At 36.3% G+C, this 22,713-nt stretch overlaps 1 protein-coding gene across 15 annotated transcripts in view; it reads right to left on the bottom strand.

The window, feature by feature from the left end:
* ncam1a (neural cell adhesion molecule 1a) overlaps positions 1-22,713 on the bottom strand; it is a 260,638-nt gene that overhangs the window by 21,708 nt on the left and 216,217 nt on the right. For 6 of the 15 annotated variants that reach the window (XM_067375692.1, XM_067375688.1, XM_067375687.1 and 3 more), the window contains 4 exons: positions 21,256-21,402; positions 18,666-18,680; positions 8,742-8,789; positions 1,958-2,082 (listed from right to left, as the gene is read on the bottom strand). In XM_067375692.1, coding sequence (XP_067231793.1) covers positions 1,958-2,082; positions 8,742-8,789; positions 18,666-18,680; positions 21,256-21,402 — 335 coding nt within the window. The remainder of the gene's footprint in view (positions 1-1,957; positions 2,083-8,741; positions 8,790-18,665; positions 18,681-21,255; positions 21,403-22,713) is intronic. The other 9 variants (XM_067375696.1, XM_067375695.1, XM_067375701.1 and 6 more) reach the window with 3 other exon arrangements.

Raw genomic sequence — 22,713 nt, forward strand, 5'->3', positions numbered from 1 at the left:
ATTGTTCTTGAAGGCTGGAATTGAAAAATGCCTTATATTCAGGTGTGCAGAATTATTAGGCAGGTTTTCTTTTACAGGCAAAATGAGCCATAAAAGAGATTTAACTCAGACTGAAAAGTCAAAAATTATTAAATACTCATGAGAAGGACGCAATACTAATGCAATACTAGAAATTGCAAAGTTAAAGCATGACCATTGGACAGCAAAATGCTCATTGCGTCAGCGGGGTCATACAAGGTGGAAAAGAAAAGACACATGTTAACTGCAAAATAATAAAGAATTAAGGTGAAGAATTAAGTGTGAAACCATCAGGAACCCTTTAGTCTCCAGCGCCACCATTTTCCAGAACTGCATCCTACTTGGAGTCTCCAGAAGTGCAAGGTGTCAGGATCTCATAGACTTAGGTTAGCTAAAGAATCCTAAAAAATGACCCGCTCTTAATAAGAATCACAAGCTGAAGTGTTATAAAATACATGAAGACTGGGTTTTTATAGGCTTTATAGACAGACAGCTTGAGAGTGACTCCTGAAGGACCAGCACCACATCCTCTTGTACCACTGTTTGAAGAATTTATCTTCCAGAATCTGGCAGTAAGTTTTGGAAGATCATTTTTAGTCCATCTCTGCAAGACGGACATTTTTAGGATAAGAGATGGACTAAAAGTGAACTCCCACACAGTTAAATCTCTTTTTTTGGCTCATTTTGCCTGTAAAAGAAAACATGCCTAATAATTCTGCACACCTGAATATAAGGCCGTTTTCATTTCCAGCCTTCATGAACAATTATATATCACTTAAAAATGATTAAAAACAATATTAATTGTAGTTATTAAGATTGATGTGGATTGGAATTGGTAAAATGTGCTTGGAAAAAAAAATATGATCAGAAAATCAACTTGCCTAATAATTCTGCACACAGTGTATATAAGTCTAAAAAACAAGTTTATGGATGTTGGGAAAGAATGCTCTTTTTGTAATAGTACTGAGGATGTCTCTATGCTGTTTGTTTTTTGATTGTCAAAGTGTCCAGACATTTTGGGAAGATTGTTTTTAACTTTAAATAACTTTGAATGTGAAAGCAATTATCTGTTCTTATAAGCATGACGATTGTAGTATTGACAATCTTGTAAATTTCATTATCCTGAATGGCAAATTCTTTATTCCTAAATGTCAATTATCCAAATCTCCTCTTTTATACAAGGTTTTCTATTACAAACTCATTCTTTTAATGAAGTCTTTTAAAGTTTTGAAAAACTTAAACGGTAATTCCATTGTCACATACAATGAGTCTGTATTTGAATGCCAACCCTCAGAGCTTTTCTCCGGAGCTTTTGTCTTTGGTGCCTGTTTTTCTGTACAGTTCTTTACAAGTTCTAAAATAAACAACAACAACAACAACAACAAAAATCATCACTGGAGGCTGTGGCCTATTTGGGACTATTTTGTCAGCCACATACGTCATCAAAAATGTCTCATTTCAGAAAAGTAACCATAAAATTCACAGTTATTCCTCATGTGGTGTGCATTAATGTATGGTTACCTTTCTGAAATGAGGCAACCTTAATGACGTATGTGGCCGACAATGAAACTTCCGGAGGACGTAGCCTTCAAAATGAGACACAGCATATGTGTCAAGGTCAATAAGTATCTTTAAATATTTAATATATCTTAAAAATTTATATTTGGCTTGAAGAAAAATTTTTTTGTTATGCCACATGATATTTTTTAGAATCATTAGACATTTACATTTTTCTTGACAATGCATTTTTCAAAACCGTATGAAACCAACATGAATACAAATACAATAGTTCATTTTCTCCCTTTTTCTTTATTTTGGACATCACTGAGCAGTGAACACTGCAACCTACCCAAAGGCATGTCACTGTTGCAATGGCGGTATAAATAATTCAGATGACAGGATGAGTTAAGTCTGTTCCCTCATGTCCAATCATACTCACAGCTCTGTAGCGCACTAAATAGTGTTTGATGGGAGAGCCCCCATCATCCTGCTTGATCCAGTGGACCTTCATCTCATTGCCTGTGGACAGTGGCTTGGCCTCCAGTTTAGGAGGATTAGGTTCCCCTGAGGAGAAAATGGCCAGAAAAAACACTGTTAGAAGACCCCAGCACAAATTCAAAATGTTCCCTTAACCCAGGTGCATTTCCACAGGTGAAAATCGCCCTTATCCTTTAACAGCTGTTTTTGTAATCCACAAGGGTATTCTTTATCTCTGAATATATGAATGGCAGAAATAGGTTAGCTAATCAAACTCCTGACTAATTTTAGCTTACAATTAATTTACAGTGTTGACCCAGCTGGGAGAATTTAAAAAAAGATTTGATATGGTTACGCATAGTCTAAACTATGCACGAAAATTGTAAAATTAACGATCAAAGGGTGAGATGTAACACTTTATAGTTGAGTCACTTAGAAAAGTCTGAGTCCTGCTGTTCTTGTTTTTGGCTAAACTGTCGAGACATCTCATCGTAGAGCCTTTTTGGCAGTATAATGATGACTTCTGCCTCCTATCCTTCCAAATGTGGAACATTAATGAAAGCGCTTGGCTCTTGTAAAAGTGGAGCTGAGTCGCTTGGGCATGTGGAGGGCTGTAATGAGAGCTGGACCTGTGTTGGTGGCAGTGATGGAGGAAGAGAGTGCCGCTGTAATGCAGTCTCTGGGGGAGCTCATTATCTCGACTTGCCCACTACTTAATGACAGAACTCCCTTAATTATCCTCCATGCTTTGATTGGAGATTCTCAGCCATTACATTTAATAACATCAGCGGGCCAAGGGGGTGGGAAATGCACATGTGTGGGGGCTTGTTTGGGATGTTAGCTGTCTACCTGTGTCACTAGAGGAGCCTGGGAGAAGGCCACAGCGCTCTGCTCCCATTAATCATCATAAATAGCTGCTAGACAAGAGTTCCTATTAGGAACTGACATGACACTGTGTATAAATACACCACCAAATATACAAAACATGACAATGAGATGAATTTTAGGTCAAGGCAATAGGAGATCTGAATGTTTGACCTAAAAAATATAATGAACAAGTTAAATTTAATGGTTTGGATTGAAGTTCTGTTCATAATTTTACATTCTCCTGGCAGAATCTGCAAGATGTTTATCATTTTATTTTGCAAAAGAACATGGATATATATATATATATATATATATATATATATATATATATATATATATATATATATATATATATATATATATATATATATATATATATATATAAAACTTACAGACTCCAAACTTTTGAACAGTAATTAATATATAATATAATATAATATAATATAATAATATGCAGTACAGTACTAAATACAAAAAACTGATTCTGCAAAGAGTTATGCAAAGTATGTAAACTTGAAACCATAAACCTCTATGTAGCTGTTTGTTATGGTCTCATTTCCTGATAAATCTCTTTGTAGTCTTCTGTAATTAAGTTTAATTTAAGTTAGAGGCATTTTTTAAAATGTCAGACCATCAGGCAGTTAGTTAAACATGCATGAAAATAGAGGCCTAAGGTGTTTTCTTCATGATGAATTGAAGCTTGATTAAAGTATGCAATTGGATGCTGCAATTTAAATGAAGACAAGTTAATTTAAGACAAGCAGTGCAGGAATGATGGCAGTTAAACAAGTTATTTGAGATCCAGTCATTTCCAGTTAGCTGAAGGATTTCCAGATGCTAAGAAGACAAAGAGGGACAGATTAGGGTTACAGAGAGAAAGAGGGCAAACATGCTCTACCATGCTGAAGGCTGATTAGATTCAAGGGTCATGGAATATTGTGCCACTCGATCATGACTAATAATAACAACAGCTATCCTAACTTGACACATTTCAGTAATAGAAACTGAAAGACACTACAGAGAAATGACAGAAACAGCATCTCATTTCAAACCAAGCATGTCGTTAAAATGTTTCGGTAAGAAGAGAGAAAGACTAGAAGTATTTTCTTCAAATACAAGGAAATGAAACTGTTCCTCTTTTGCATTACCAAGTAGGAACAGCAGACAGGGACAGTGAGCAAATACATTATTGAGACAACGACGTACAATTAGGACATGCATGAGAGGCTTCCAGTATACAGACAAGAGACAGAGAACAGAAGTGTGTGTGTGTGTGTGTGTGTGAATGTGTTCATGCAAAAGCATAACGTCAGTGCTTCTGTTAGTCTGTGATATGCATATTTTAGGCACATACTGCAACTATAGCACAAATTTATCATATTAAGCACATTTATGATATGCAAACGAATGAGAGGATGATGACTGATGTTATTTATGGTAATTTGTACAAGTGAAAAGGTGTCTTTGTGAGATGTCAAATACAAAAAAATTATATTTTTTTCTACAGTCTACTTTAAGCAACTCTGTTTATTTGGTTTAATAAAAAAAGGAGATTGCATCATTTATTAAAAAAAAAGAGTGGGAGGGCGAAAATGAAAGTCAGTAGAGTAAAATATAAATTGAAAATCAATAAAAAGTTTAACATGCAGAGCACTTAGCAGTATGTGTAGGAGATAAAGCTCTGCTATTACTGTCTAGGTTTGATGGTTTTCAAAAAGCCAAATAAAGTAGGTGGTGGTGTGAGGATTCTGAAGGATGAATGACTCAAAAATGAAATGGCTCATAAATCCTGATGATACTGGGTGGGAGTTTCCTTTATCTTCCCCTCATTAACTTGTCTATTCTCACTGTTAATGGGAATCGGACCAAAATGAAAAAAAAAAACTAAACAAAAACATAAATCAACAAAAAAATTACCTTCTGTTCACCAGCGAAGACGACATCATCAGCACCATGCAAGAGTCATATGACAAAGTCACATGATACGCACGCACATGATTGGTGGATAGGAAAGTGGAAGGGGGAGGGGGTCACATGGAAAATACAAAACATTGAAAAAAATTATACAAACATGGAACGTGTTAAGACCAAAAAGTACAAACAGGAACACAAACAACAAAAAGAAAACAAATTATAAACATAAATACTTCTCTGTAACTTTAGATACAGTGTCTGTAGATCCATAAAACAATTCTCAGACAGTGATTTTTTGGAACACAAATTCAAATCAAAGTACTTAAAAAATAACAAATCTGTCTGATATTATCTCTCATGAATCACACTGAAATTATCCAGGGTAAAAACAGGGTCCAAATTGCTTTATGAATCCACTTCACCAGGAGCAGTATTTCTTCTGACTGCGAGAGGTACTTTCGATGAGAGGATTCAAATACAGCTCTCTTGCAATGTACAATAAATTATAAATGCTTGTGCAGATTGAATGGCATCAATGATACTGTAAAAACCAGCTGAAACAGAGCAGGCCAGCCAAAGGCAGAGGGAACTCTGTGATGTTGACGATACAGATAGAAACTGCCATCATCTACTGGACATGAAGCTGGACGCTACAGAATGGGAACATGAGAAGCACTGAGGCAGAGACTGCCTATGTGTATTGTGCCAGACAATACTATAAAATGTTGATCTAGGATTATTCATCAAGATATAAAACACAAAAACTGATCCTAGATCAGCACTTTCAGCTTCAGAAGTTTGCATATATGAGCTCAGGACTGCAGCTGAGAGATATGATGCTGAATGTACACCTTCAGACACTTAAGTTACACCTAAAAATGCATGAATGGAAGTCTCTTGGAAGTCGCACTGCATAAGAGCATCTGCTAAAATAGGTTTTCATCACAGAAAATTCGAGTAATACTCCAAATACTCCAGAAAAGCATAGATTTAAGCATATATTTTTTAAAAATTCATTAAAATTTTTTAGAATAATTAAATATGTGGTATAGCTTTCTAAAGAATTCCTTTAGCTAACTTACTAACACTTTGGAATTATACCTAGTATGAAGTACTACACAAATTCTATATTAAAAATTAAATTGAAAATATACTTATGATTAATTGAAAAATTATACTATAAAAATGGGGAGAAAAAAAGACAAAATAAATATTTTCCAGGTAAAATGTAACGAATCTAAAAGCTAATCGTAACTTTGCACATTTTCTGTATACATATAAATTATGTACATATAATATTTTATATTTTAGGAAGGTAGTGATCATATTTGGGAATTCTTGACATTGAAACGTTTGGAAATGTATTAAATGTAAGACTTTTTTGCTAATTCAGGTGTGTTTAATGGATTTTGTTCACTTCAGAATTTTCTCACTCCCATGTCATCCAAGATGTTCATGTCTTTCTTTCTTAAGTTGAAAAGAAATTAAGTTTTTTGAGGAAAACATTCCAGGATTTTTCTCCATATAGTGGACTTCAATGGGGTACAACATGTTGAAAGTCCAAAGTTCAGATTCAGTGCAGCTTCAAAGGGCTCAAAGCAATCCCAGCTGATGAACAAGGGTCTTATCTAGTGAAGCGATCAGTCATTTAAAAAAAAAAAAAATTCTATACATTTTAACCACAAATGCTTGTCTTATACTTACGGGAGAGGATAGGGCAAAGCAATAATAAAAAAAAATTAAACCATCTCGAGATTAAAGTTGTTAAATTTCGAGAAAAAAGTCGAAATGAAATGTTGAGAATAAACTCATTAAATTATGAGAAAAAAATTGTTAAATTATGAGAACAAATTCGTTAAACTACGAATTTGTTCTCATAATTTAACGACTTTTTTCTCGTAATTTAACGACTTTTTTCTCATAATTTTACGAGTTTATTCTCAACATTTTATCTAGACTTTCTCGAAATTTAACAACTTTTTGTGTAATTTAACAAATTTGTTCTCATAATCTAACGACTTTTTTCTCGTAATTTAATAACTTTATTCTTAACATTTTATCTCAACTTTTTTCTTGAAATTTAAATATTTTTTTCTCGTAATTTAATGAGTTTATTCTCAACATTTTATTTCGACTTTTTTCTCGAAATTCAACGTGTTTTTTCTCGAAATTTAACAACTTTAATCTCGAGATGCTTTGTAAACACATTACATTCGGTACTTTCCCCTACATCAAACGTGACCTTTACAACGTGATTACGTAATGTGGTGGTTAAAAAGTTTAAATGTTTAATTTTTTTTTTTTTTTTTTTTTTGAAAATGACAGATAGTTTTGCTAAATAAGACCCTTATTCCTCAGCTGGGATTGTGTAGAGCCCGAAAATGCAATTTGGACTTTCAACTCTTACTCCAATGAAGTCCACTATATGGAGAAAAATCCTGGAATGTTTTCCTCAAAAACCTTAATTTCTTTTTGACTGAAGAAAGAAAGATATTAACATCTTGGATGACATGGGGGTGAATAAATGATCAGGAAATTTTAATTCTTAAAAAACTAATTCTTTAAGTTTGCAAACTGAGACAAATAACAATACAAATTAAAAAGAACACATTAGGACAAATTAGACAAACACATATGCACTAAGATTTAGAAAAAGCACCACACGTTCACTTTGAAGCCATCTGAAACGAGTATAAACCACCAGGGTTCCTTACAAACTATAGCTGTCAAGCAATTTAGAAAGTCTGAAATCTTCATGCTGATTATGACTCATTATCATACAAAAGAACAGATCTTTTGTTTGCTTATCTACTCATACAACACCAAAAACCTAATCTTAAAAAAACAAAAACACTATTATGTGTTAATTTTTTTGACATCTGAGGAAGTTTTAGTCTGGTGCAATCTTAAACCTGCCACTCAATGTCAAATAAGCAGACAATAGTCAAACAACTGCCTACTCCTAAGATAAAGACCCTGTCATTTCTCTGGCTGAATGAGACAGAATAGCTGTCTTCCAAAAACCCTTTTCAGACCCACCCAATTTGCAGTCTGTTTGTTGAGAGGTCAGGTGTAATCCGTGCTGTCATGGTAACTCTATTTTCAGACTAACGCTTAGTGGCATCTCTCACATGATTGTGGGAAGTGAGAGAGTATGTTTTAGTGTTTATGATCAAAATTTGCTTGTATAGAAACAGATGAGCAAACATAAAGCATCAAATACACAGATGTCTGTACAGTATATAAATATATATGTCTGTGTACAAGTCTGTATATTTGAACCCAGTCCAATGTCATCCATAAGCCATCACCAATGGGCACTTAAACACCGGTTCTTCCAGAATGATGGTTCTTGTACCACAACTCTCTTCAGATAAAAGTTTGCTAGATGATTACATTTTTGCATCTCTGAGGGATGCCTTGTACTCCTAAGAATGCTAATGTTGACATTTTTGATTAATGTTTTGAAGACAGCTGCATTAGTTTCCACATTCAAGACAGTATGCAACACATCTCATTAATATCTCAGAGAGCACAACAGGAGAACTGCATGTGTCATGCTGTTTCTACAACTTTCTGCACATCCAATGGCATAAAAAAATCAGCACACATCATGAGTTTGTAAAACCCAATAACTATTAGCACAAAAAAGCATGACGGTTCATATCATACTTCTGTATGTCTACCATGCAGTGACATGTTAGACAGGTGAGCTGGTCTACAAGCAGAAGTTAGTGATGGATCTCTACGGAGGCTTGAGGATCATGAGCACAATCTCAGTGACTCACTTCCCCCGCCCTCACTAACATCTACACAATCTCGCTTCTCTATCGGACGCGTGTTGTCGTTCTACTGCGAACGTCAGCGGTGTTGACTTCAGGAACAATGGTCTAGGTGAGGTGAACAAACGTGTAGCAGGCGGATAAAGAGTGGCAAACGACACTGCACACAGTCGGCATACTCACTAAGGTCGGCAGTGGTTGGAGGAATAGAAGTTGGAGTCTCTGAAGACACTGGAAGATGGTGAGAACATGGTGAGATGGGCTTTCATTTGCCACACTTGGTAGAAGAGCCACTGTTGCAACACTTTCATAGCAAATAACTAGTGTACATCACAGCGTAGCAACATTCAGGCAGAAGTGCATGCGACCCAAATTAAAAGTGCCTCAGTGCAGAGACAACTATATGGCCAAAGTTATGTGGAAATGGGAGCACCAGTGGCTTTGCTGGGATGCCATCTGGATCACAGCAATGACAAAATGTATGTGCATGGCACAATTTTATTTTAAATGATTCAATCTCATTAGGCTTTAGTTGTCTAGTTGGATATGTGAGGTGGGAAACTAAAGTCTAATGAGAAGAAATAATTAAATTATGCCAAATAGACTGTCATTTTAATTGCACAAAAAAACAATACTAAAATGTTTACTGGAATATGTTCAACACTTTGTTTTAAAAAGAATTAAATACAACATTTGAAAAATAATTAATTATTATTAATTAATTAATAATAATTTTTGAGTGAATTCCATGTAATATACACTATCTTATAAACTTTAAAAACTAAAATAACAAGCTTCCAGCAGACGGCCATACGCCAAATGAGTAACCTCTGACACGATGTAGTAGTCTCATAAGCTTAGACGCCTCTTGCGGTTCAAACAAATATTACTGGGCAACAATCTCAAGCCCCTCTTCTCTTATATCGAAATCCTCTGACATTTCTCTTTAAAAATTCTTTTTTTAGACTTCTAGTTCATGACCGGTGTTTTGTTTTGCTCTCTGCTCTGTGCTTCCGCATTCGTCAATACGTCATGCGTTGGGTCAGAGTTTACTCTTTCGCCGTAAATCCTCTATCGGACACTAGTTATTTAAGTTTTTAAAGTTTTAAATATGGATATTTTTCTCACACAAAAGCATCACTTTGCTTCAGAAGGTCTTTATTAACCCCCTGGAGCCATCTTTTATGATGGATGTTTGCACTTTTTTGGGCTTCAAAATCCCATCCTCTATTTACTGCCATTATAAAGGACATTATTTGATATAACTCTGATTGTTTTCATCTGAAAGAAGAAAGTCACACCTAGGATGGCTTGAGGCTGAGTAAATCATGGGTTTATTTTAATTTTTGGGTGAACAAACCCTTTAAGCAACACAACTATTTTCAACATTGATAACAATAAGATTTTTTTTTTTTGAGCAACAAATCAGCATGATTTCTAAAGGATCATGTGACGCTGAACGGCTGTGATACACTAAGCCAAACATTGGCTGTAGTTGGGCTCATGCTGGCGGCAGTTCACCCAATTCAGTATGTTGAATCTGCGACAGGGCCGTAGGTGAGAGAGATCATTCTGATTGGCTGTTCAGTTCAGCGAATGAGTCAATAGAGGGGGATAAAAGCAAAAGTGATGAAAACGAGCAAAGAAGTCAAGACGGTATTCCAATATGTGAATATTGTCATAAAATGAGCTGCCTGGGATAAAGATAAAGTGATCAACATGATTGATATCCAAAATGGTAAGCAAGCGCTGCTTTGTTTATGGTTTGTATATCTGAAGTCCTAGTTTTAGTTTTTCTTTTTGAATGACGAATATAGACTATTGATTCCTGCTGATATAGACAGTTAATTCCTTACATGCAGGCACAGAACGCACATGCTAGTTGGCTAGTTGTCTTTGCGGTGAGTTCAAGCGCAGCTTTTTGGCCCAGATGCAGCCGACGCAAGGCAAAAACACAGTCGGATTTTGTCGGCGCTAGTTCTCTGTTGTTGGCTTGGTGTATCACGGCCAGAAAACTGGAGTAATGGCTTCCTAAAATTCATCTTTGTCATTAAATATATTAATATAGAAAACAGCCATTTTAAATTGTAATACTATTTCACAGTATTACTGTTTTTACAATTGACCAAATAAGAGAGATTTCTTTCAAAAACATCAAAAAATCTTACTAAACCAAGTTGAAAAGATCTGTGTGAACTGGTCCTAAAACATTCTTAATCTGCAATATTACATAAACATTACAGCAAAATAAGATGTACCCACACACTTTTGTTCATGCAGGGTATTGGATAAACAGTTAAACTGCAGAGAGCTATCTCAAACAATTAATAAAAATGAATAAACCTAACCACATTTCACAAGTTTTTTGAGAGAGCAACAATGAATTCAGCTGAATTCATGTAAAACGGACACTTCTGGAGCAAGCACAAAAAATGTAACGTTTATGACAACAGCTGATAACATTCCACATACTACCGGGATCCGAGATACCCATAATAACCTGTATTTAAATGTTATGGCCGTCTCAAGCCGCAAAGACACCGCTCGATTCAAAGTGCGATATTTTCTAGCAAAGTGCATTAGTGCCAGTGGCTCAGACATCATCACTTTCAGTATACTCTCATCTATCCAATCTAAGAGAGAAGGCTGGCTTTCATTGAGCTGAACCTCAGAGCCTTGGAGTTAAACGATAAGTACTTTGAGTGGAAGCTAATGATATGATGGAGGTGAAATATCCCCTGTTTCCTCTTTTAAGCTTAACGCAATTAGACAGAGGCGCAGTCTGTTTGTGAGCTGAGTGTCTGACAGATGACAGACTATGTCTAGTTTCAAATACTGTTAGACAAAAGAGTGCAGAGCTTCTGTCTTTTAATCTCTTTCTGTGCAAGTTGCGAAATTTATTTCAAGGAATTTGTAGATACTTGGTGACAAAAAGAGCCTGAAGTGCTAACAGAATTGTGAGTTAGTCCTTGGAGGATTAAAGGAACAGTTCACTCGAACATGAACATTTTTCATGTTCCGCACTTACCCTACTGTTGATTCAAACCCAAATGAACCCTTTATTTTTTTCCATGGAACACAAGAGGAAATTTTAATAATGTACCAGTAGCTCTTTTCAGATGTAAACTGGTGGTTTAAAGTTGACAAAAGGATTTAAAAAAAAAAAAAAAAAAAAGTCTATATGACTTGTGTGCTATATTACAACTTCATTATAATATATGGTTACAATTTATTTTAACGGTGCCCTAGAATTAAATATTGAATTTATATTGACATAGTTGAATAACAAGAGTTCAGTACATGGAAAAGACACACTGAGTTTCAAACTCCATTGTTTCCTGTTTCCTGTCTTATATAAATCTCATTTGTTTAAAAGACCTCCGAAGAACAGGCGAATCTCAACATAACACCAACTGTTACGTAACAGTGAGGGTGTACGCCCCCAATATTTGCATATGCCAGCCCATGTTCAAGCCATTAGACAAGGGCAGAACGTCTGGATGTGCACAGCTGAATCATCAGACTAGGTAAGCAAGCAAGAACAATAGTGAAAAATGGCAGATGGAGCAATAATAACTGACATGATCCATGATAGCATGATATTTTTAGTGATATTTGTGAATTGTCTTTCTAAATGTTTTGTTAGCATGTTGCTAATGTACTGTTAAATGTGGTTAAAGTTACCATCGTTTATTACTGTATTCACGGAGACAAGAGCCGTCGTTATTTTCATTTTTAAACATTGCAGTCTGTATAATGCATAAACACAACTTATTTTTTTATAAATCTCTCCAACGGTGTGTAATGTTAGCTTTAGCCACGCAGCAGAGCCTCAAACTCATTCAGAATCAAATGTAAACATCCAAATGAATACTATACTCACATGATCTGATGTATGCATGCAGCATGCATGACGAACATCTCGTAAAGATCCATTTTGAGGGTTATATTAGCTGTGTAAACTGTGTTTATGCTGTTAAAGGCAAGTGCAAGCTCCGTGGGCGGGGGGGCACGAGAATTAAAGGGGCCGCAACCTATATATCGGTGCATAGTTAATGATGCCCCAAAATAGGCAGTTAAAAAAATGAATTAAAAAAAATCTATGGGGTATTTTGAGCTGAAACTTCACAGACACATTCAGGGGACACCTTAGACTTATATTACATCTTTTAAAAAGAAGCTCTAGGGCACCTTTAAATGTCACCCTATTCGTCACACAAAACTATCATATGATTTCAGAAGTCACACAACCCACTTTTTATGATGTTTTTGCACCTTTCTTGAAGTTTGAAAGCTCCAGTTAACATTCCTTGTAACTGCACTGAAAAGAGTGACCACATTTTTCAAAATTACTCCATTTATGCAAAACAAATAAACGTACATAAATATTTGGAATGGCATGAGGGAGATTAAATGAGTACAGCATTTTCTTTTTGGGGTGAGCTACTTCTTTAACCACATTGATTAAAAACTTCACATTTAATTTAGCTTCAAGACAATATTATGTAGATAAACTGTCTCTTCTCTCTGATTTCCAGTGTTTTAACTTGCACAAAAGTAGTTACTGCAGGCTTATTGATCTCACATAACACTACTCTGTTCTTTAATTTGGTCTACAGCTCTGCAGATGAGAAAATATATGCTAAAATGGAACTGTATTATCCTCTGTGGTCTGATGAAACGCTGAGGGGCAGTTACATTGTGTAGTGCTTTGTAGATATCACAGAGCAGAGGGCGAGGTTCAAAGCATGCAGAGAGTCTCAGAGAGAGAAGAAAATTGCTCTGCAGAATAATAAGGATTATCATATCATAAGTGTTTCATGTCAAGGGGATGTTAATGCCGTTGCAGTGGGGATCACAATTAAAGCAATCCAGAACTTCACCTGAGGATGTGGACCATCTGGTAGGTCGCTGGCCTGTGTCTCTATCTGTGAGAGCTGTATTCACCAGCACTGAAGCAGAGAAACTACTGAGAACCTCCAGATGTGCTAGGTAATAGACCTAATGTAAACCATCTCTCAGGGGTACTAAATTACTGAGCACAGTCTGATGAAGTGCCACGTAAACTGTTTTACAGTCTACCTTCCATCTGCAGTGGAAAAAGTAGTAGTATTACTGTTATTCATTGCAAATTTAAATGTTTTAGATTGTAAAACTACTTTGCAGAAATAACAATTGCACTATTAATATTTTTATTATTAATAAACATTATAATTAATATAATTAATAAAAATATAAATAATATTGCTTATTTATTTTCATCTTTGTTTGGGCTGTACAGCTAAATCATTTGGTCACACTTTAGTTTGGGGAACAGGCTTTTGTCTCAATAAACTCCTAATTTACTGCTTATTAATAGCTACAGTAGTAAGGTAGCTGCTGTAGTGGTTAGTTTAGATATCGGATAGGATTAAGGGATGTAGAATGGTCATGCATTATAAGGCATTAATTTGTGCTTTATAAGTACTAATAAACAGCCAATATGCTAGTAATATCCAAGCTTATAAGCAACTAGTTTATAATGAGAATTGGTCCCCAAACTAAAGAGTTACCAATCATTTTAACTTGAGAATAAATTACTGTTATTGAGTTGAGATATTCTCCAAAAAATACATTTAAAAGATATTTTTATCTGTGAATAGTGTTGTTAGGTGCTGTACAAAACACCAAATTATGCCTGTTATCTGATTAAAAATAACATTATATGGTAAAAAGTGGTGCTCTAATGTAAATGGAAAAAAAGGTGCAACACTCTCTCTTAAAGAAATCCAAATTTATTGGTTAAAAAGGCCATTGTCAAGGCCTTCATCAGACATCAAGAGCAACAATCTCAGGCCCCGTTTACAATAGTGCGTTTTCGTTTTAAAACGCATACGTTTTGCTACGGTTACACCGGCGTTTTTGAACTTCGAAAACAGAGACTTTCGAAAATGCTACAAACCCCGTTTTAGGTTGAAAACGCCAGGGTTGTGTTTCAATATAAACTGACCAAAACTGAGACTTTCGAAAATGATGGCATGGCTGCCCATGTTCGCTCTGCGTATCCTTGAAGACCATGTAAACAATAACATGGAGACTGAACTGCAATCTTTGCTGGATTTGATGTCATTTTTAGCAGCCATTGTGCGGATAAACTTTGCAATTTTTTTATACTGCAGCTACCTATATGCGCAAAAGGCAACTGTTTACACGTGTACGTATGGTCATGTGACATGCATTTCCGACGATGTAGTGTAGTGGTTTCTGAAACGCTGTGGAAACGCCAGAGTAGAAAAACGCAGTTTTAAAACAAAAACGCACTAGTGAAAACGGCCTCACATACTGCTTTGTATACTCTTGTTTTTTTTTTTTACACAATGCCTAAATTTGCCTTTGACTTCAGCATCAGGTCCTGAGCTGACCTCCTTTAACTTTGAATATTTTACTATTTTCTTATCAAATGCCATTTCCACTGTAGGTCTCCATAGGTGCAGTCCCTGCTGTGGTAATCACATTTGCAGTCCACGGTGATCACATTCATATCAAAGAAAGCTTTGTCAGTGGAGTCTACCTGCCCTCTGGAAGTGGGGTGACCCACACACAGGCTAGCAATCAGAAAGCCTGGCACACAGTCATGGAAAGAGTTCCTATTTGTCACTGTGAATATTTTAGCTGTCACCCAAGATGATCCTACTGCAGTGAGCTGCAGAGGTGGCATTATCAATCAGAAAACTTCCAGAGGTGTCCATCACTCCTGCTTCTATCGCTTACGTGACAGGCCTAGCTAGCTTTGTCATCACTCCATCTCCATACACAATTCAAGCCTCTTCATTCATGCTCATAGCACATAAAATGGAGAGGGAGCTCTCTCGCCTTGAATTGCTGGTCCCTGCAGCACATACCGCAGTAATGTGAATTATATAGTGCTCTTTTACAATTTCTTCAGTGTGTTGAGGCAAAAGGTTCGGATCTTTACTCTGGAGTAGAGGAAGACTCACTCACGTTATTACTGGCAACATAGCCTTTTGTGTCGTCCCCCTCTTCCTCCAGCGCTCTGGGCACTCTATTGGCTGAGACTGCAGGATGGCCTCTGGTGATAAATCTCTGACAAGCACCTATATGAGCGCTACTGTACATCTTACTTGAAGCTCCATCTATGTCAAACTATGCCACTCACTGCAGATATGCTGCTGCTTTATAATGGATGGAGTCAATCTGTCATACTTCCCTAACTGTTAAAGAAATAGTTCACCCAAAATAATTACAATTTGGTGATTACCTTCATGTTGCTTCAATTTTGTGCTGCATTGTGTGTTTTTTTATTTATTATAATTTTTTTTTTTTTTTTTTTTGTGGAACACAAAAGGAACTATTCTGAATAATTTCCGATTTTTTGTTTGCAATGGCAGTTCAATAGCCAGTTTGAGTGAGTAATGACGTGCAACATCAAACCTCTTGCAAAAGCTCAAACATGCTGCGTATGTTATGGTTGGTGTTGTAAAGATGAAACATTCATGGCCTTCCACAGCAAAATGGGTATTTAATGATACAGCGAAGAGAAACAACATCAACACACTGAATAACATATAAGAACAGACAAGGAGTGAAGGGAGTGAGTCCATATATATAGGGAGTGCTAACAAGGAAGTCCAGGTGATGATGATGAGTGATGAAGGGGAGATGACGAGGGAAGTGAGTGCAGGTGTGGAGAACAGGAGGATCATGGGAATTGGAGTACTGGAGACAAGGGATCTGTGACAGCGTAACACACAAGAATAAATGCAGCATGTCATTGGTTACGCAGCATGTTCGAGCTTTCTGCAAGAGGCTTCTTCTCGCGCTTCATTCAGATTTGGTTGAGCTTCTGTGTTGAGCTTATATGTGAATAAAAGCCTAAATTAAATCTTTCATCATAAAAAGCAAACAAGTCTTTGGACTAAATTTGGATGGAACCACTCAATTCACATGAATTAGTTTTATGAGTTTTTATGAACTTTTTGAAGTGTCAAAGTTGTGTATGGAGGGACAGAAAGCTTTTAGATTTCATCAAAAAGAATTTCATTTGTGTTCAGAAGATGAACAAAAGCCTTACGGGTGTAGAATGACATAAGGGTAAGTAATTAATGACAGCATTTTCATTTTTGGGTGAACTAACCCTTTAAACCAGTCTAAGTTGGTCTCCCCTGTTTAACCAACCGGGCCAGATTGGATGACCATTTATGAATAGAAAACCAATTTAGGCTGGTGAAAGCAAGGACATTGTGAAAAAAAAAACAAAAAAACAGCATATGTTTGGAAAGACCTGAGGATGAGTAAATGATGACAGAATTTTTGGGTGAATTATTGCTTTAAGAAGTAATTTTCTACCCTAGATATAGCAAGACACTGTTTCTGAGATAAGCAACTTGATTATGATTGTTCGTATTCAAAGATAGAAAAGAAAGCTTGCAAAACTCATTTTGCTATTGTTAGGATTTCTTCTGAAGATTTGCTTCAGAAGTGATTTTCGCTTTGGTCTGGAAACTCGTGACAAATAAACCCAATCTGGACTGTCACCAGATGTGTGTAGCCATAATTTGACAAGTGTCGATGCTGCCGGCGCTCTCGGTTTGTCATGTACAAATTGATAAATGATTAGTAAGTGTTTGGAGTGCCTGGATCATTGTCCCGCCAATCGCCTCTTAAATTCATGCAGGTATAGTTCCGGAGAAAGAGCAGACAATGCCATCAATCTCATCTGAACACGACCACATCACACTACCATTACAAGATGCAATCTCTGCCTCGCCCATTGCCCCGTTTTTTATTCCACTGTGTAATGATCATGAGAAAGCTTCCGCAGTCAAATGATCCCTGTCAGGGATAATGAAAACAATAGAGAGCCACAACAAGAAAATACTGTCAATTAAATTAGCAACCTTTTCATCACTTTGTTTTTTGCATTTGGTTGCATGAACAAACAATAGTCATTCTACAGTTTGACTGTTTTACAATTGCTTCTTGCAAAACAATCACCCTCACACATGAGGGTGTTGAGTTTTTATCCAATAACCCATTGGGTGGTATTCAAAACACCAAATTATGCCGCTTATTAAACACCCAATAAACACCAACATTAGCCAACAAGGTCGCGCCAATCCTACGAGTGTGAAATAAAGAGCCTGTTTTGAGACTTCTGTGGATTTTCTATGAAGTACTACAAAGGGAAATGGAGAGATAACTGGAAACAGACTTTGACTAGAGGGATATCTATATACCAACAGCAATCTTTTATACTAACGTACTAGCATGTAATTTTAAATGGTGGCTTTTAATCAACAGACCAGAGGGAGCCCAAGCAAATTTAAGTTTCAAGGCACGACCTAACACACCTGATTCAATTAATCAAGTGTTAATTCCTCCATGTAGCATAATTGAGTTGAACCAGGTGCATACTTACTGTAGGTTTTGTGGGAAAAAAGGCAATTTTCTCAATTAAGCCTCCAGGAATGGAAGGACTGGTCTAAATGATCTCAAAGCAAACCTTTACCCTTGTGTGAGTGAAAGTACAACAACATATATAATGTGAGGTACCACAGTTCTTTAAAGCACAGGCTATAATCAAAACCTATTGTGCTTTAAATTCAGTGAAAAAAACTCAGAAATTTTAATGTAATTTAATATGATAGTGCACTTGAAGCAAAAAGACATTTTTACTTAAAGACCCCATGAAATTCATGAATCGTCTACTCCATTGTCCACATCTATATACTATAGTTGATGAAAGGTCCAAAAATATGACTGAGTCATCCAACGACTCAGCGACCAATGTCATGTCCCCTCTCAGTAAACTAAAATTACCATTTGACTAAAGGTCAAATCAAGGTTTATGATTCAAGTAACAGCCGATTAGCCATTTAAAAAGGGACGAGCCCTTCCATATACACAACTTCCTTCAAACACAGTAAAGAAAACTGCAATATAGAACACATTTCATGGAGTCTTTAACTTTCTATTCAAGCTTTAACTACTTTCTCTAAAGGCTTACTAGTAGATTTGGCAGGAGTGTTGCAATGGCTGAAATGGAAGCAAATGGAAAAAAACAAACAGAAACGTGAAAGAAAGAGAGCAGAGAGATGGAACACTTACTTTTGAAAGGGAAGCCTGATGTCCAGTGGAACAAAACAAGATGGAAAACATGATGAGAACCATAAAAAAAACAGTGAACATGAGAACAGGAATGAATAAGATGGAGTGAAGGCTGATTCCAATTTGCCATTTTGGGGTTCATCTTATAAAGCAGTGTGGAAAAAAATCACCTTGCTGACTCACATTTAGACAGACTATATTATGTGGACGACTTGCTAAGTTCCAAAATGGCAAAACTGTGTGACCCAATTAGCTGTTGTGAAATGAGAGCAGGCATTAGAGTGAAAGTAGGGACTGTGAAAACAGGGGGTGTCGAAGCAAAGATGAAAAATGATAACAAAAATAAGATTATTTCATGTTAGCCTGTCTCTGACTTGCATCAATAGAGCAATTCACTCCTGCCATGAGCTATTGTACTCCCAAATGAAGAATAAACAAGTCTTGTTTTGTGTTATTTTAGCTTTTTACCCATTTTTTGTAAGATTCCATCCTAAGCTTCTGGGTATTCAATTGGAAATCAAGCTCCTTTTTTTGTAATGTTATTACAAAGTGCTTGTGAGATGGATCAACTGAACTGGATCAATAAATTGGATTAATAAAGCGACAAGGAAAAATACTATTTCTGCAATTTAAACTTTAGTCACTTAATCCCTGCGAATGCAAGAGGAAATTGAATAATCAAAGTAGAACTGTGTTTCTGCTCATCCCACTTTTCTTGCAAACTGACTTTTCTAATCTGCTTCTGAGTAGAACATTCTGGGCCAACGGCTTCGTGCGACATGCAATAATTAAACCAGTAGATTTGAAGGAATTTTGAAAACTTCATTGCAAAATCTAAATAAGGATGATGTTTCATTACTGCGGAGAGCTCTGCAATCAAGCTCTGCAAACCAACCTCAGATTTCACCTCACTTTACTTTCATAGAGCTATGAAAGCCTGTTTCCACCAGGTAATTGTGAGATAAAGTTTAAAAGAATAAAAAGTGACACTGTAAAATATAAAGTGACACTTATGAAGCGTAAAGTTGCAATTTAAATATTTTTGCTATTGTCTGACAATAAGGGTACAATTATGAGAAATAATCATGATTGTGAGCTATTAAGTTACAATTGAGGTCTAATGTTACAATTATGAAAAATTAAAGTCACAATTGTGAGATAAAATGTTGTTGCAATTATGAGATGTAGTCATAATTATTGTTATAAGAGTTGCAATTATGACAGAATCACAAATATTAGAAATACAGTCATTACTTTTGTTTTTTATTTGAGGCAGAAACAGGCTTAAGGTCTTTGCACACTGAGTCTGAAATTTTCGTATGCGTTTTTTTTGTATTCGCCATCCAAAAAATTTGTCACGCACAGAAACCTTGCACGCTAAATCTGATGTGTATTAATTAATCCATTGGAAAAAAAATACAAAATGGAGTCTTCAAGCAGAGAAGAAGATTTTGTTGTCCTCTCTCTACTTAAAAGAGAGAGAAAAAGAAAGAGGAAATATTAGGTCCATTCAATCCTGAGATTGTGGAGAAAGGAAGGAGAGTTCCACCTCCTTATCAGGGAGCTGCGGGATTATCCCGAGGGGTTCAAAGTTTACTTCAGGATGTCAGTGGCTCAGTTTGATGCTTTGCTAGCGATACTGGCACACTCTGTCTTTATGTTCCATCTCTATGTATTCCACACTTACAGTGCTTTGTGCTGCAAGATGAAGTGGATCAACTTGTCAGATGCCATTTTGGATTTTGCCGCCAGCTTGTATGGTGGCTCTGAATTGATTAAAACAATTCTCAAAATGCTTGCTATGGAAGCGAAAAACAAAGACAAATGAGAAAAATTTGAATTTTTTTATGAGACGAAAGTTTCGGAGGCAGTTTGTAAACGTAATTTACACAACGTGAGGTCGTATTTATTTTTTTTAACGTGCAAAAAATGTGGATGTGAATTTCGGACTTGGTGTGCAAAGACCTTTACATTCATACTATATGGAATTATCTTCAACTGTCACATATTACAGCATACTGCTGTACAAATGCAAAATATCTATGGAAAATATCATAGTTTCATTGAGATTAGATCTTATTACTGATATTACATTTTCTGAGAGTCTGATCCTGATCTGATTGCGGATATGAGGTTAAAGAGGGTTTCATCATCTACTCTACAGAAAAGTGCCCAATCAACACGGACGACACTTAACAGAGCACACGGCTCTCAGCAGACACGAGACACAGCTGTTGCCTGGCACATGCTGGCACCGGCAGAACGGACGGGGGAGGAGCGCCACATCACTGGGAAGCACTGCTGAGGTGAGAGGCTGCAGTGACACAACAGTTTTCAGGAAATTGTTTAAACACACAGACACACACTAAAACGAACATGTACGTCCACATATAAAATACAGAAGTACACGCAGGACAAGCAATGCATCTCCTGGGAGTGAGATCCAGCAAGGTCCAGGGGAGGGATGCATTGTGGGTAGTGAGGTCTGCTGCTGCACTGAGAAGGGGGGGTTGATGGGTAAAGAGAGTGCTAGGGACATATGATAAAGAGGGACTGAGAGAGAAAAAGGCAGAAAGAGAGAGGCACTTACGGACAGGTTGGGTTTTGAAGCTTTCCGGGGCACTGCTCTCTCCTTCACCCTTGCCGTTGATGGCTGATATCTTGACTTCATATGTGGTCTCTGGCTTCAGCCCAACAATAGTGATCAAGTTGAGACCTGATTTGGACAGATTTAGAGCTGAAATAAAATATCAGACATAAAAACATAGGATAAGATGATTAAATATGTCAAAGCATATCCCAAACCTATATGACCTTATCAAATGGCACATATTACCCCAGCACATGACTTGTAGGATTATAGAGAACTGATTCACTTAAATGATTTGTCGCAATGAACAGGCTCAAATAAATAAAAAAATCCTGATTTTAAGGGAAAATGTGCAGAATGGATTTAGATACAGTGAGAAAAAATATAACTGATGAGCATATATATGGAATGAACAGATAAACACATTGGTCAAGTGGTGAGTAAAATATTATGAATAATGGGTTTCTGATTCTGAGAAAGTCTGCAGAACTTTTTGTGGGTAGATCTGTGGGCAAAGATACTGTGTGGGCCAAGTCATCACTTTCCTATCATTTTCCCAGAAGACCCTGTAAAGCATTTTGAGTTTCACTTTTGTTGTAAAATACATTTTAGTTTCTCCACTTAGAGTCCCTATGCAGCATTTTACATTTCATTCTTGTATTATACAACCACTAGTTCTTGTTGTCTAATTACATTGGACAATCTTGGGGGAATAAAAATAAACAAAATAACTGGCCACATTTTGTCTAAAAAAATAAATTAATTAACTTGTACTACCATTTAAATGTTTGGGTTGGTAAGATTTCTTTAGTAGAAAAAAGAAAAAAGAAACATCTCTATGCTTACCAGTGCTGCATTTGTGATGTGATCTACGAAAACCCATAAAATGGTTAAATTTGACCTATCACAGGTTTTGATACCATATGAAAGCTGGTTTTGAGCCCTTTCCAAACCTCTTTTTAATAATTCTTTTACATAGCTTGTCTGTAACAAAAGTTATGGTTATCTGAAGTCGACTGATCACTCTGATTTTCAGTAATGGATTTTTTTTTTTTTTAAATAACTGTCACCCCCTTTTTTCACATAGACATGAAAATGCACATGAAAATGCATCTAAACTTAAATGGTTGTAATTAAAAAATGCTTTGGAATATAAACCTAAGGTTGTTCTTGTTTTAAAGGAACACTCCACTTTTTTAAAAATAGGCTGATTTTCCAACTCCCCTAGAGTTATACAGTTGAGTTTTACAGTTTTCGAATCCATTCAGCCGATCTCCGGGTCTGGCGGTACCACTTTTAGCATAGCTTAGCATAGTTCATTGAATCTGATGAGACCGATAGCATCTCGCTCAAAAATGACCAAAGAGTTTCGATATTTTTCCCATTTAAAACAAGTTACATTGTGTACTGAGACCGACGGAAAATGACAAGTTGCGATTTTCTAGGCCGATATGGCTT

This window comes from Chanodichthys erythropterus, chromosome 22 (genome assembly GCF_024489055.1).
Source record: "Chanodichthys erythropterus isolate Z2021 chromosome 22, ASM2448905v1, whole genome shotgun sequence".
NCBI lineage: Eukaryota > Metazoa > Chordata > Actinopteri > Cypriniformes > Xenocyprididae > Chanodichthys > Chanodichthys erythropterus.